This window comes from Ciconia boyciana, chromosome 3 (genome assembly GCF_034638445.1).
Source record: "Ciconia boyciana chromosome 3, ASM3463844v1, whole genome shotgun sequence".
In the NCBI taxonomy this organism is placed as follows: Eukaryota; Metazoa; Chordata; class Aves; order Ciconiiformes; family Ciconiidae; genus Ciconia; species Ciconia boyciana.
The window spans coordinates 117,464,501-117,479,937 of NC_132936.1; the positions used below are offsets into that span (position 1 = coordinate 117,464,501).

Sequence of the window (15,437 nt, forward strand, 5' to 3'; positions counted from 1 at the left end):
GCCTCGAGCGGGAGCAGGTCCTCGTTGGCTGGACTCAGGAGGTTTGGCCCAACGCAGATGGCCAGGTTGCTGGGGGTCATCCTGCTGGTGGCTGCGTTGCGGCCGATGTGCTGCAGGAGGGACAGCAGCCGCTTCAGGAGGAGGAGGTTGGCGGCAGGCAACTTCTCGGCCACCCTGAGGGAACAGGAACACGAGGCTCATAAAGCACATGTTGCCCACCGCCGTCCCCCAGGCTCGCCCAAGGCAGGTGGGAGCCAGCGGCTGTGTTGCGCAGCTTGCCAGGGGCTCTCAGCCAGCGGTCAGGGCTCCTGCTCAACAGGCAGGCTGCTGCCCACGCTTACGCTTTCAGCTCTTCGATCTTCTCCTCCTTGCTGCTCTTCTGCATGGCCGCCATCCAGTCCTCGTAGAGGTCGTTGATGAGCAGCTTGGAGGGGATGCTTCGCAGGAAGTCCTGCAAGGCCAAGGGCTCCAGCTGAGCCTTTGAGCGCTCCAGGCCGGGCAGGAGCTCCTCCAGCTGCAGGTCAGAAGCGCTCACCTTCAAGACGACGGCCAGCAGCAGCGCCGGCTGGCTTCCCAGGTCCACGTCTGCGCCGCGGTCCAGGGCCTCCCGCAGCTCCCGAAGCGCCGTCCCGCTGGCAGCTCTGCGGAATATGCCCTCCGTCGACGGCCCTTCCCGCTGCAGGACAGCCAGCAGCTCCTGCAGGAGAGGCAGGAGGACAGTTGCTTGCCTGAGGAGCTGCCTTGCAACAGCGGTGGCCAGAGCGCTGCCCCAGACCTGGCTCCTTGCTGGGGGTGAAGAGCCCCGTGCCCCATGGCCGGAGCTCCTGGGGACACCCACCGCCTCTGCGGAGCAGCCCGAGGGAGGGCTGGGGACCCCTGTCCAGCCTGGCGTACCTGGATGGGCTGGGGCAGCGTGCCGTCCTCCCTGCAGAGGGCTGCCAGGGGCTGGCCAAAGAGCGCCTTGCTGCAGCCGCAGCCCGCCTGCCCGGGTGCCTGGGCAGCGTGCGGGCTCCGCCGCAGAGCAAAGGGCCAGGGCAGCCCCCTCCTCCTCCTCCTCCCGCTGGTCCCTCCTGCTGCAAAGGAAAACAGAGCAAGAGCCCGTCAATGGAGAGCACCAGGCCAGCGCTCCCGGAGCCTGCCCTGCCCTGCCCTGCCCTGCTCTGCCCTGCCTGCAGCGCGGTGCTGAGCGGTGCGGCAGGACGGGCAGGGAGGCGGCAGCTGGAACCGTGGCTGCGGCTCAGCGGCTCTGGCTGGCAGGCTCCTGAGAGCCGGCGTGCCACCAGGACAGCCTGGCCCAGCCCTCGCCCTGCCCTCCTCCACGCTGTGGGCAGCAGCAGCAGAGGCTGCGTGTCCCCGCACAACCACGTCCAGCGGCCGCTGCCCAGCGGGTGTCCTTGCTCCTCCGGCTGACGTCCTCCCTTGGGCTGCCCAACCTGCATGGCGACACTCAAGGGACAAGTGAGCACACATCAACCGCTTGCAGGAAGTTGCCTTTCTTTCCAAAACTCACCTGGTGAGCGGCAAAGTCCCCTCCGTTGCCAGCCGGGACCGGTGGAGGCCCTTGCTTGGGATCAGCCTGCAAGAACCAGGCTGCGCTTAGGGAGCAGCCCTGCAGCAGAAAGGGCCACCCACGAGCTGCCACCCGGCACCAGCGGCCTGAGCGTGGCACAGCTGGGACTCTCTGCCCTCCCAGGCTCTCTGCCCCGCGCGGCGGGTTTCCTCCCAGCGCCGCCAGCGAGGACGTGCCGGCGTTCCCGGTGGCTGCCCAAGCCTCTCCGCTCCCCGCGTGGCACCGCGGGACCCTCCCTCCCTCCCACACAAGCTCACCCCGCTCGCCGCACATCCCTGGCACCCCGGCACAGCCAGAGGCGGGCAAAAGGCAGCCATTCTCACCTCTGCCTGGCCCTCCATCAGCCTCTCCAGGCTCCTGACGCTGACTGTCCTCCACTGGGCAAGAGAGAAGGAGTGCAAGAAGGTGAGCAGCGATGCCTCTGCTGCTCGGCTGGAGGAGCAGTGCTCGGGGGCAGAGCCCACACCAGAGAGACACTCACGGCGTGGCGGCGGCTCAGCTCCTTCTCGAGGAGTTTGAGCGAGGGCAGTCGCGTCACTCGGGCTCTCTTGGCTCCTTCTGGTGTCCTGTGCACCGGCAAGGGACAGGCGGAGAGCAGGCTGAACCCCAAGCCGCCTCTTCTCTCCTGTCAGGCAGCTCTGCCCGAGAGCTGCCCACAGCCGCAGGGGCACCTCTCCCCAGCTGGGGAGCTGTGCTTCCCCGTCCCGCTGCGCCTGGAGCATCCCCGGCTTACCCCAGCAGTGTGCCCACCCACAGCTCCTTCCGCGCCCGGGAGCTGCACAAAGAGAGGAGCGACACCGTCAGGCCCCGCTGCCCCCAGCCCGTGGGCAGAGGTGGGCGCCTGCACAGCCCTGCCCCCTGGGGAAGGAAGGACACAGGGGCAGGACGAAGCCCCGTGGGGCAGGACAGAGGCGCTGCCCAAGCCCTGGCTCCCTCTGTCCTGCCAGAGCAGCCGGCTTTGCCCTTCCCTTCTGGGGAGCAAAAGGTGACCAGGGGATGCAGGAGACGGAAATGCCCCGCCATCCATCCCTGCCGGCGTGCTGCCTGCTCCCTGCCCAGGCTCTGCACGGAGGGCGGAGGCCATTCGCACCGTGGCGTGGCCATGCTTAGGAACCTCTCCCGCCCGGCCGTGGGACGCGGCACCGCGACTCACCCAAAATCGGCAATGCAGGAGCCGGTGGGCCAGATGAAGATGAGGGTGGTCCTGTCCTCATCGCTGCCTGCCTCCTCTTCTTCCTGCCCCGCCGCCTCCTTCCCGCCGCTCAGCACCCACAGCTGGTCCAGGGCCAGGCGGAGCTGTGGGCGCAGGCTGGTGCCACCTCTGCAGAGAGGAGAGGCAGGCGGTGGGCTGGAGGTGGCCTCCTTGGGGACCCACGGGCAGAGCCCCGTCCCCCACCTGCCGCCGGGACGGACATGGGTGCATCCAGCACCAGGGTCCCGGGGCCTGGGGCTGGTGCCAGGCTGTCCCTGCCCTGGGGCCAGGGCCGGAGATGGGGGAGAGGCAGCTGGGCTCTGAGGCTCTTACTGCAACTTGGCCATCAGCAGTTCCTCTCGGAGGAGGAGAAGGCGCCTCTCGCTCCTCTTGCGGCCCCGGGTCAGCCGCACGTCCGCGCTCAGCACCGGCTCGATGTCGGTGAGAGCCTCCCTGCAGAGCAGAGAGCGGCGCGCGTGAGAAATGCCGCTGCTGTGGGGCCCGGCCGTGCCCGCGTGTCCCCGAGCCGCGGGGGGAGCCCACCTGGAGCCGCAGCAGCAGTTGGCCTGGCCCATCCCGCCCGGGACAGGAGGACCCTCGCCGTGCAGCAAGGACACGGCCCGGACAGCGACAGCGAGGATGGGAAGCGGGGTTGCTGGTGGTGGTGGCGGGGCAGCGCTGCGGGGCCAGAGCCTGCCTCCTCCCGGCGCTGCTCCGTGCCAGCACAGCTCCGTCCTGCTGTCTCTGGTGGCCGTTGGCTCCAAGTGCCCAACATTCCGAGGCCAACGGAAAGTGGGAGGGGCCCTGGGGGGGCACTGGGCTGGGGGTTCTCTCCAGTATGGCCGCGTCCGTCTTGCAGTGGGGAGCCCAGAAGAGCAGGAGGCAGCAGCGGGGAAGGACCACCTGCCCCCAGCTGCTGGCAATGCCCCTTGCCATGGGGTTCACCGCCGGTTCCTGGCCTCCAACTAGACTTGGTGCCACCGGTCAGCACCCTCTGGGCCCGGCCGCTCGGCCACTTTTCCATCCACTGCACTGCTCCTCAGCCCATGTGCTGGTTGCTTTCTTGCAGTCCTCAGGCACATCTCCCTTTTGGCGCGGCCTCACAAGCCCATCTGCCAGCTCCCCAGCACTTGAGGGTGCACCCCATGGGGGCCCGTCAGGGACCTGTGCATCTCCACTTTGCTTAAGTGTTCTCTAATCTAGTGAAGTGTTCTCTGGCCGAGCGAAGGTCAGGGGAGTTTCGAGACGGAGCAACATACGTCCTGAAATGGGACCGTATGATGAGCTTAATCATGACACTGCTTCATAGGAGCTCGGATGGGGCTATGTTTTGCATCTGTGCGGAAAACAGCCTTGATAAGGCAGGGATGCGTTAGTGATTGCCGAGCAGGGCTTGCACTCGCCAAGGGCTTTTCTGCTCCTCAGACTGCCCCGCCAGCGAGCAGGCTGGGGGTGCACAAGGCGCTGGGAGGGGACACAGCGGGGACGTCTGACCCCAACCGACCAAAGGGATATCCCACACCAGACGCCGCCGTGCTCAGCAAGAAAAGTGGGGGGCGGAGGTTTGGCGGGGGCTGCCCTTGCTCGGGGACTGGCTGGGCATCGGTCGGTTGGTGGAGAGCAATGCCTTTCCTTTGCATCACTTGTTTTTCTCGGGCTTTGTTTTCCTCTCTCTTTCTTCTTTCTTGGTTTTCGTTTGCTTATCTTTTTGCTTTTCTTAATTATAAAACCGTCTTTACCTCAACACACGAGCTTTCTCCCGTTTGCCCTTCTGATTCTCCCCCTGCACCCCGCTGCGGAAGAGTGAGCGAGTGTTGTGGTTTAGCCCCAGTCGGCAATTCAGCCCCACACAGCTGCTCGCTCACCCTCCCCCTGGTGGGATGGGGGAGAGAATCGCAAGAGCAAATGTAAGAAAACTCATGGGTTGAGATAAGAACAGTTTAATAATTGGAACAACAGCAACAACAACAAAATAATAAATCATAATGAGAAGGAAAACAAGAGAGAGAGCGAGGAACAAAATCCAATGAAAAAAGAAAAAAAACAGTGATACAGCCGCTCACCGCCCGCCAACCGACACCCAGCCAGTCCCCGAGCAGCGATTGCTGCCCCTGGGACAACTCCCCCCCGTTTATATACTGAGCATGACGCCATATGGTATGGAATAGCCCTTTGGCCAGTTTGGGTCAGCTGTCCTGGCTGTGCCCCCTCCCAACTTCTTGTGCACCTGGCAGAGCAGGGGAAGCTGAAAAGTCCTTGACCAGAGTAAACACCACTGTGCAACAGGCAAAACATCAGCATGTTATCAATATTATTCTCATACCAAAATCCACAACACAGCACTATACCAGCTACTAGGAAGAAAATTAACTCTATCCCCACCAAAACCAGGACAGTATCCACCCCTTATTCTATACCATCTACGTCATGCCCAGGTTCTACCCTTTCTAATACATGCCAATTAATCACCATCATCTTTCTTGTCTTTTGCTATATACACACAGATATCATTCCCTTAGTCTACGGGCCATCCCTCTCAAATGTCCGTTGAGTTCATTTAGTCCATGACTTTGGGCTCCATCTGTCATAACAGTCTTTCAGGACAGGAGAGATGGTGCGTGGTGTTGGATCGTTGCATGCTGAAGCCACTTGTGGTTCCATCACTGCTGTACTTTGCTTGGTTTCATCAAAGCTCATTCTTCATTAATCTGGGTGATTCTTACTGAAATACCATTGATATGGTGTACAGTAACCATAAAAGTGATGACATACAGTATTATATAGCAATTAACATCATATCATTTAGTTCATTGGCTATTCTCACCCAAAATCAAATCCCCTTGAGGTACACATCGGACTTCCCCATCCTTTCGCATTACCCACCAAGTGCACCTGGGTCCTTGAGCAAAAGCAGTCCCACGAATGGGCTTGCCTTTGCCTGAGGCAGGAGTAACCCAGACTGTCTTCCCCAGCATGTTTTTTATGTGCACTACAGGGACCTTATCTCCTTTGACAGTGTGTAAAAGTTTTGATTGGGCAGGGCCAGCTCGATTGGCAGATCCCCTAGTGTTAACTAACCAGGTGGCCTTTGCTAAATGTGTATCCCAATGTTTGAATGTCCCACCACCCATTGCTTGCAGTGTCGTCTTTAACAGTCCATTGTATCGTTCAGTTTTCCCGGAGGCTGGTGCATGATAGGGTATGTGATATACCCACCCACTGCCGTGCTCTTTGGCCCAGGTGTCTATGAGGTTGTTTCGAAAATGAGTCCCGTTGTCTGACTCAATTCTTTCTGGGGTGCCATGTCACCATCGGACTTGCTTTTCAAGGCCCAGGATAGTGTTCCGGGCGGTGGCATGGGGTACAGGATATGTTTCCAGCCATCCAGTCGTTGCTTCCACCATTGTAAGCACATGGCACTTGCCTTGGCAGGTTTGTGGCGGTGTGATAAAATCAATCTGTCAGGCCTGCCCATATTTATATTTCAGCCATCGCCCTCCATACCACAGAGGCTTTAACCGCTTGGCTTGCTTGATTGCAGCGCATGTCTCTCATTCATGGATAACCTGTGCAATAGTGTCCATGGTCATGTCACGAGCCCATCTATATGTTGCATCTCTTCCTTGACGGCCTGAGGTGTCATGGGCCCACTGAGCTATAAATAATTCACCCTTAAGTTGCCAGTCCAGATCCACCTGAGCCACTTCAATCTGAGCAGCCTGATCCACCTGCTGGTTGCTTTGACGTTCCTCAGTGGCCCGCCTCTTGGGTACGTGAGCATCTACGTGACATACTTTTACAGCCAGGTTCTCTACCCGGGCAGCAATATTTTGCCACAACGCAGCAGCCCAGATGGGTTTGCCTCTGTGCTGCCAGTTGCTTTGCTTCCATTGCTGTAACCACCCCCACAGGGCATTTGCCACCATCCATGAGTCAGTAGAGAGACAGAGCACTGGCCACTTTTCTTGTTCAGCAATGTCTCAAGCCAGCTGAATGGCCTTTACTTCTGCAAATTGGCTCGATTCACCATCTCCTTCAGCAGTTTCTACAACTTGTAGTATAGGACTCCATACAGCAGCTTTCCATCTCCGCTGTTTTCCTACAGTACGACAGGATCCATCAGTGAACAGTGCATATTGCTTCTCATTTTCTGGTAGTACAGTGGGGCCTCCTCAGCACGCGTCACCTCCTCCTCTGGTGATATTCCGAAGTCTTTGCCTTCTGGCCAGTCCATAATTACTTCCAAGATTCCTGGGCGACTGGGGTTTCCTATCCGAGCCCATTGTGTGATCAGTGCAACCCACTTACTCCACGTAGCATCAGTTGCATGATGTGTAGAGGGGACCCTCCCTTTGAACATCCAGCCCAGCACCGGCAGTCAGGGTGCCAGGAGGAGCTGTGCTTCAGTACCAACCACTTCCGAAGCAGCCTGAACCCCTTCTTATGCTGCCAATATCTCTTTTTCAGTTGGAGTATAGTGGGCCTCAGATCCTCTGTATCCCTGACTCCAAAACCCTAAGGGTCAACCTCGAGTCTCCCCTGGTGCTTTCTGCCAGAGGCTCCAGGTAGGGCCATTCTCCCCAGCTGCGGTGTAGAGCACGTTTTTTACATCTTGCCCTGCCTGGACTGGCCCAAGGGCTACTGCATGAACTATCTCCCGTTTAATTTGTTCAAAGGCTTGTTGTTGCTCAGGGCCCCATTTGAAATCGTTCTTCTTCCGGGTCACTTGATAGAGAGGGCTTACGGTCAGACTGTAATTTGGAATATTCATTCTCCAAAAACCCACAACGCCTAAGAAAGCTTGTGTTTCTCTTTTGCTAGTTGGTGGAGACATGGCTGTTATTTTGTTAATCACATCCATTGGGCTCTGACGACGTCCATCTTGCCATTTTATTCCTAAAAACTGGATCTCCTGTGCAGGTCCCTTGACCTTACTTTATTTTATGGCAAAACCGGCTTTCAGGAGGATCTGGACTATTTTCTTCCCTTTCTCAAAAACTTCTGCTGCTATATTGCCCCACACGCCAATGTCATCAATGTATGGCAGATGTTCTGGAGCTTCACCCTGTTCCAGTGCCATCTGGATCAGTCCATGGCCAATGGTAGGGCTGTGTTTCCACCCCTGGGGCAGTCAATTCCAAGTGTACTGAACACCCCTCCAAGTGAAAGCAAACTGTGGCCTGCACTCTGCTGCCCAAAGGACTAAGAAAAATGCATTAGCGATATCAATTGTAGCATACCATTTGGCTGCTTTTGACTCCAGTTCATACTGAAGTTCCAGCATGTCCGGCACGGCAGCAGTCAGTGGCGGCATGACTTCATTCAGGCCACAATAGTCTACTGTTACTCTCCACTCTCCATTAGACTTTTGCACTGGCCATATGGGACTGTTAAAAGGTGAACGAGTCGAACAGGGCTCAGTAGGCATGGGCCAGGCCCCAGCACATTGCAGAGATTTCTATCTTAGAATTGTCAGGGTGACAACATACTTTTTCCAAATAGCCTACTAATTTTTCAGGATTCTGCACTTGTTTAGGGGTGAAGTTCCAAAACACTGGAGGTGCCCACCGTCCTAGGCATTTGCCCATGCTATCCCACACACCTTGCCACTCATAACCATCTGGCCTTGGGGCAGATCTCTGGATGATATTCTTAAATTGCTTACTAAACTTGGACAAAATCGAAACAGTATTCCCAAGCAATACCAATAGATGTATCTTAACTACCCAAGCAAGTTCAAGATACTGAAAAGTTATTGTAAAGAAAGAGGAAACATTGTAGAAAAAAGTAGTGAAGGTGCCATTCTGCATTTCCTCCATAAAAAACCTCTCAGAGGAAGAGGTATAACTGCTAATTGTCTCCATAAGGTGGTATCTGACATACAGTAACGGCTTCAGTACAGCACTTAATACCAAAATAAACCCAAGGTCACTGTTTTAATAACAAATCTCACAGGCAAAACATCTCCAATTAAAGCAGAGCACAGCAAACTGCGAAAAGCAACACCGATCTCTAACGTACAGCAAAAAAATGAGCATGTGCAGATCAGGTAAACCAATACCAAGAACAGATGAATCAATATTGCGGCACACAACTACTAACAGATCTAAATTCCTTAATACGCTCTGGTTAATCTGTTATTATCTCAAACCCTTTGAGCCCCACGTTGGGCACAAAAAGGATTGTTGTGGTTTAGCCCCAGTCAGCAATTCAGTACCACACAGCCGCTCGCTCACCCTCCCCCCCGGTGGGATGGGGGAGAGAATCGGAAGAGCAAAAGTAAGAAAACTCGTGGGCTGAGACAAGAACAGTTTAATACTTGGAACAAACAATAATAATAATGATAATAATAACAAATTGTAATGAGAAGGAAAACAATGAGAGAGAGAGGAACAAAACCCAAGGAAAAAAGAAAAAAAACAGTGATACAACTGCTCACCACACACTGACCGACAGCCAGCCAGTCCCCGAGCAGCGATTGCAGCGGTCTTCCTCCCCCGCCACCTCCTTCCCGCTGCTCAGCACCCACAGCTGGTCCAGGGCCAGGCAGAGCTGGTGCCACCTCTGCAGAGAGGAGAGGCAGGCGGTGGGCTGGAGGTGGCCTCCTTGGGGACCCACGGGCAGAGCCCCGTCCCCCACCTGCCACCGGGACGGACATGGGTGCATCCAGCACCAGGGTCCCGGGGCCTGGGGCTGGTGCCAGGCTGTCCCTGCCCTGGGGCCAGGGCCGGAGATGGGGGAGAGGCAGCTGGGCTCTGAGGCTCTTACTGCAACTTGGCCACGAGCAGTTCCTCTCGGAGGAGGAGAAGGCGCCTCTCGCTCCTCTTGCGGCCCCGGCTCAGCCGCACGTCCGCGCTCAGCACCGGCTCGATGTCGGTGAGAGCCTCCCTGCAGAGCAGAGAGTGGCGCACGTGAGAAATGCCGCTGCTGTGGGGCCCGGCTGTGCCCGTGTGTCCCCGAGCCGCTTTTTCATCCACTGCACTGCTCCTCAGCCCATGTGCTGGTTGCTTTCTTGCAGTCCTCAGGCACATCTCCCTTTTGGCGCGGCCTCACAAGCCCATCTGCCAGCTCCCCCAGCACTTGAGGGTGCACCCCATGGGGGCCCGTCAGGGACCTGTGCATCTCCACTTTGCTTAAGTGTTCTCTAATCTCATCCTCTGCCATCTGATCCTACCAGATCCTCTTGCACTAAAAGTACACCTTTGCTCCAGACATTCCTCCTGGTCTCCAGGGCCTGGGATGTCTGAAGGCTGGTCTTGCTAGGACCATCATGCCCCAGGAGAACTGGCAGAACTTAGACCAGCCTGAGGTGTTGCCATGGCCTAATGAATGCCAGGAGAGTTTTAAGAGGGGAAAAAAATAATTCCCGAAAAATGCGACCATATGATGAGTTCTTGTGGCCATGGGGAACTAGCCGTTGCAACTGTTTTCACTGCCTTGTCCTCTGCTTGGTCCTGCCTTGCATTGTTCAACAGCTATGGTCTTCACTTCTCTTTCAGCAGTTTAGTGGGGAAGCAGTGGCCAGGGTTTCCAATCAGCAGCAATGCCGTGTTGCCACCTGCATAGCAAGGAGGTCCCTAAGCAACTGTGGCTCGGTCAGAGGTGTGTGTGGCTTTCCCTGGATTCCCCTATGCCCATGCTTGGGGCATTTGCAGTCAGTTCCACCCTATGTCTGCAGGTTTCCCTGGGCAACTGTGATAAGGATTACAAGGGCATCTTTTCTCTTTCCAAAATGGGAAGGCCACCTCTTGTTACAGAATAGGGAGAAAGAGGATAAACAGCAGTCACTAATAATTTAAAATGTACACAGAAAGAAGACTTTTTGACATGCTGATACTTATGGGTAAAAGCCCTTTAGCAGCCTTCTTCCACATCCTCTCGTAGATGTCATGCAAGTATGATGCATCACGGTCATGAATCTTCATCTTTAAAATCATGAGGTTGGACTGAAAATCATAAGATTTTTAAATATATGTATATAATGGTCCTTTTCATTTGCCACTAGATTTCAGCTGTTAGGAAAGTAGCCATATTCTCAAATTGCTAGAAACTGCCTCTTAAAAAAAAAAAAGCTCGAATAAAATAAAAGCCAGGTATTTGTGAAATGACAAAGACCTCAAAACTGAAACTGAAAGACTAAAGAACCAATGTTATGAGATTCATGATAAAATTGTTGAGATATGATAATACCAAAGAAATCCCAAATAAGACACAGCAGGAAAGACCAGCATTTGGATGCATTTGGATATCAATTCTCTGTAGAAAGGACTGGAAGAGCTGAAAGATCTTGAACATGAACAGCCTTCAACCAGCACATAACGCCTTATCTGATATGCCTTTATGTACCTGCCCTTGGTTCCTGGTGCAGACTCCAGTAAACAATCTGCAAGACAAATATTTCTGATACGACGTGCTCTGCACCAGACGTGCAGCAGTTGTGTGTGACCAAATGACTCACTCACCAGGACCATCTCCTTAAACACCAGTTTACATGATCTCTGTTACTGAGAGCCTCAGAAAACTGACGTCTTCACTGGATTAATGCACAGCCAGAGCTTGAACCCCTAAGGGCAAGTCTCAGACCAGAATAATTCAGGGGGCAACAAAAAGCAAGGAAGCCACATGAAATAAATGTCAAGAGGGCGATGCTGCTCCTGGGCCTGAATTCCTTTCTCCATCCATGAAGATGTGACAGCACTAGCCTGTGAAAGCACACAGGCGTGCTAAACACCCTCCCCGCACTGTCCATACCGATAACTGTCATTTGTCTTTCCCACAGGTGAGAGTGGGAGGGCAAGCTTATGAACATTTCCACAGGTATGTGGCACCCCACACTTCAGACTAGGTACACAGTGCCAGAGGAATCCATCCTCAGGACACTTTGAACTTGCCACATGGCAAGAGGGCAAGTACAACATCTCCCACTCTTCTCTCCAGCTCCTTGCAACACATCATCAGCACTATCCTCTCCCAAGCCCTTCCTTGGGCACCCGCCCAGGGCAAATTTATGCAAGGTTGGGTTTGGTCTCCCAGACCTCTGCCTGAGGATTTGCAGTGGCAAAGCTACAAAGGTCAAAAAAACCCACCCAACCCAAATAATTGTTTATCAGCACTGCAGTTTTACTGCTGTAATTCTGAAAAGGAGGAATTCCTCTGAACTATTATACACTTGGCTCCAACCACTGAATCAAACTTATTCCCAGACTTTCTCCTTTATTGTATTACTCAGCTTTTTCCGAGTCTTAGAAAAAACAGGACTTCAGGTGCCTTGCCACCCAGAAACCAAAGGAAGCTTCCACGAAACCAGCAAACACCTCCCATCTTCTCACCAATGTCATTAAAAAAGCAAAACAAACCAGAGAGGTTGTACCAGTCAGCCTATAAACCCAGGCGTGAGGAGAGCAATGTCAGTGGTAATGGGGCAAGAAAGGCAGGGTAATTATACCACACCAAAACTGCGATCGTGCTGCATTCCTTTCCGGTGAAGGCCGGCTAAGAATTAGATACACCTTTTTAAATCATCAAAGGGAGTGGCTGCAAGATACAAGGTGCTGGGATTAAGATGAAGTTCTGGGTTTGCCAGTTCTCAGCAATGGCTTTGGTGGTTGGGCTGGGCATGTCATTAACTGGTCCCAAATGGTGTTCGCACCATACCACTTCTTTTTAATATTTATACAATTCTCAGTATTTCAAGAGTCCCAGGCTCCCACTTAGCAAAGGGCTGTACGAACCCAGAAACGGAGGACAATACCTATCCACAAGGTTTTTTGTACTTCGTCAACCACTCAAGTTCAGTAACTTGTACCTCAGCATTATTTCAGCAGAGCACAAATATTTATCATGTTGCTCCAGGTACTACCACGAGGTCTGCAAGCTCAGGCCCTCAAGCATGAAACCTCAAGAGCTTCCCTGTTGAGAAGGCTGGTACAAATACTGAACAGGGCCCATTCTGTGCAGATAATTTAATAAGGACTGCGTGGGTGAGGGAACAGATCTGTCTCAGACCTCTCCCTTTTTCAGAAGAACAAGTGCAGGAACTTAGACAGCAGCACTCACCCTGCAGCCCTTTGCAGAGGGGAACCCACAGGAAAGCTGGGTCTCGAGGAAGCTCCTCCGTGGGCGGGGGGGGCACAGTGCTGCCCAGAAACATAACCCTGCTCCACAGACCACTGGGCAGTGCAGAGGTAGGTAGTCCTCTTCTGCTGGAGAACGCGGCCCTAGGAGAAACCACAGGAGCAGCCGTCACACCAGCAGGACAGCGGCACACAGAGGCAAAGCTCCTGCTCTGGCTGCCTCACCTTGTTTGTGGTGTAAACAGGATTTTCAATGTCCTCCTGGGCTGTTACAGGGTGAGAGGAGAACGTGGCACAGAAACAGAAAGGCACAGATCATCAATGCCCTGAAAACACATGAACGTCCTTCCCCATCATAACTTCATACTGCAGGTTGTTCCAGTCAATCTTTCCATGGCCAACAAAACAAATGTTGCATTTGTGCTAGTTTTCAGAAAACACACCAAAAAAGACAAACACAAGGCAAAGCAGCTAGCCAAATGGCCAAGTCTTGCTATTTAATTATTTTGAAATGCAAAAGTTCAATTAAAACCAGCTACAAAACAAAGACATAATGATGACCTCTCTCCTCACAAGAATTCATGCTTTGGCACAAAGGACTGGCTGGCCTGATTTTATATCCAACAAATTTAATCTTACCCAATAAAGTGGCTCCCTGTACAGCAGAGGAAAAGACGATGTGTTCTGAAAAGAGCTCTTTGGGCATCATGTAACACTGCACCACCAAATAAAAATAAAAAGCTTAGGGTGATTTCTGTTCTCTCTTAGGCTAACAGGAAAAAAAAGCATAATGCAGCTGGCATCAGCACCAGTGGGGACAGAGGTGAGCAGCACACAGGAGCTAACAAAACCATCAAGCTGACTCCAGTTCCTCTTTGTGGTGAACTTACGAACGGACTCAACTCACCACTCGAAAGCCAACTGTTTCTAATGTGTGATGGTTTCGTGTTACTGCACTGTTTACGAATTCAGTCTCCTGGCAGTATTTGAGGAAGGTGCTTTTCTACGCAGCAACAGCTGACACACAATGTTTTGGCATGAAGAAAATGGTCCAGTGGTTTTCCCATACCGAGACCTGGGTCACAGAGATGCCCACTGCCTTCATGTCCAGCTGTGCTGGTACAACTGAAGAAGCCATGACTTCAGTAGGTGACTTACAGCAGAGCTGTATGCACAAACATAAGCTTCTATGAGCCATCTCCAGCTGGGCATCCAGAGATGAAAACATCCTCAAATTAGTGGGCACTGCTGAAAAAATAACCAAGCGTCTAAACACTTGCACAATCTTTACTTACTCTCAGTAGCTCTTGATTTCTCAAATGGCATCACCTACTGATTACAAGCATTTCCCAACGGACACGCACCATCATATTGAAACCCTAAGCATTGCAGTGACTTAGCTTCTTCCACTCCACTTTACACAACATGAGTAATTAATCCTCAGAGCGCCTCAGAGGAGGAAGGACAGTGACATTCACCAACCCAGCCCAACGCGCAGCTAAGAGGCATGAAAAGCCAAGCCACCCATGTGAGGTCCTGCAGAAAGCAGGCCAAGCCCAGCTGCTATGTCACGTTGCCAAAGGGATGTTCATGCCACCAAACCCCAGTAGCGAGGAAGCCAGAAGAAAGCCTTCCTCAATTCCCCCCCCTCAGGACCCTAAACTCGTCAACAGGATCATTACAGCATGCTTGCCGGGACAAGTCACTCCTGCTGTGGTAAAGCCGAGGGATTCCTGGCATTGCACGGCAGCCACGAGCAGGGCTGGTGGCCTCGGTTGGAGCTTCGCCGTGCTCTCAGCAGAGCGGGACACCCACAGACACCGCCACGTTGCATAACTATGGACACTGCATGTAAATAGGAGCTCCCGCTCTGTAACGAGCCACCGACAGCCGACCGACTTATGCAATTACCGTGTCTCATTAGGAGGCTGGCAGGGAGGATTTCAAAGGAGCTGCTGCCTGACTTGGCCGAGAGGCTGCAATTCGCCCAGCAGCACGCTCGGCAACCGCCCGCTCTGACAGGCCGTGCCGCCCGCCGCAGGAAATGTTGTCCCACCAAAGCTGCCCCTCGGGGACTCGGTCCCCCGAGGGTCTTTGCCGTGGGGCAGGGCACGCCGGCACGCAGGAGAATGGGGTGACCGTTCATTTTGGGGGGGCTGAGCCGTCTCTCCACTTCTGGAGAAGGGGAGTTACCCAAAACGCCCGCCTCGGCCTCTTCGCCGGGGTGTCCAAGCTCAGAAATAAAGACGCTCCCTGAAATACGGGGCGCGGGGCTCTTGCGGCCCCACTCCAAGCACTCATCACCTGCAGGCCCCAGGTGAGGGTCCCCGGGCCCCCACCAGCCCGGAGGCCGGGCGGGCCCTGCCAGGGCCTACCCCGGGCCCACCACCGCCACCCCCTCCCCTGCTCCAGCCGCCCCTCCTCAGCGGGGCCGCGGCCCGAGCGTGGCCAGGCCCGCCGGGCCGGGGTCTCCCCGTTCGGGGCCGAGCCCTGCGGCCCTTCCAGCCGAGCCCTGCCGCGGGGCAGGCTGCCGAGCGGAGCAGAGCGGAGCGGAGGAAGCGGCAGCAGCCCCCGCCCTGCCCGGCTCCCCCCCGGGCCAGGG

At 54.7% G+C, this 15,437-nt stretch overlaps 1 protein-coding gene and 1 long non-coding RNA gene across 2 annotated transcripts in view; both read right to left on the reverse strand.

Moving 5' to 3' along the window:
- Positions 1-3,337, reverse strand: part of LOC140649907 (T-cell activation Rho GTPase-activating protein-like) — a 4,278-nt gene extending 941 nt beyond the window's left edge. Inside the window, exons 1-10 of the mRNA XM_072857744.1 lie at positions 3,306-3,337; positions 3,096-3,215; positions 2,304-2,345; positions 2,052-2,136; positions 1,894-1,947; positions 1,511-1,576; positions 895-993; positions 536-697; positions 342-451; positions 3-174 (exon numbers count right to left, since the gene is read on the reverse strand). Coding sequence (XP_072713845.1) covers positions 3-174; positions 342-451; positions 536-697; positions 895-993; positions 1,511-1,576; positions 1,894-1,947; positions 2,052-2,136; positions 2,304-2,345; positions 3,096-3,215; positions 3,306-3,337 — 942 coding nt within the window. The remainder of the gene's footprint in view (positions 1-2; positions 175-341; positions 452-535; positions 698-894; positions 994-1,510; positions 1,577-1,893; positions 1,948-2,051; positions 2,137-2,303; positions 2,346-3,095; positions 3,216-3,305) is intronic.
- Positions 3,338-9,160: 5,823 nt separating this feature from the next.
- LOC140649731 (uncharacterized) lies at positions 9,161-15,148 on the reverse strand. The gene is made up of 3 exons (XR_012041732.1): positions 14,747-15,148; positions 12,819-12,979; positions 9,161-9,650 (listed from the first exon to the last, which is right to left on the reverse strand). It is a non-coding gene; the product is annotated as an uncharacterized lncRNA (long non-coding RNA).
- Between the last annotated feature and the right edge of the window lie 289 nt (positions 15,149-15,437).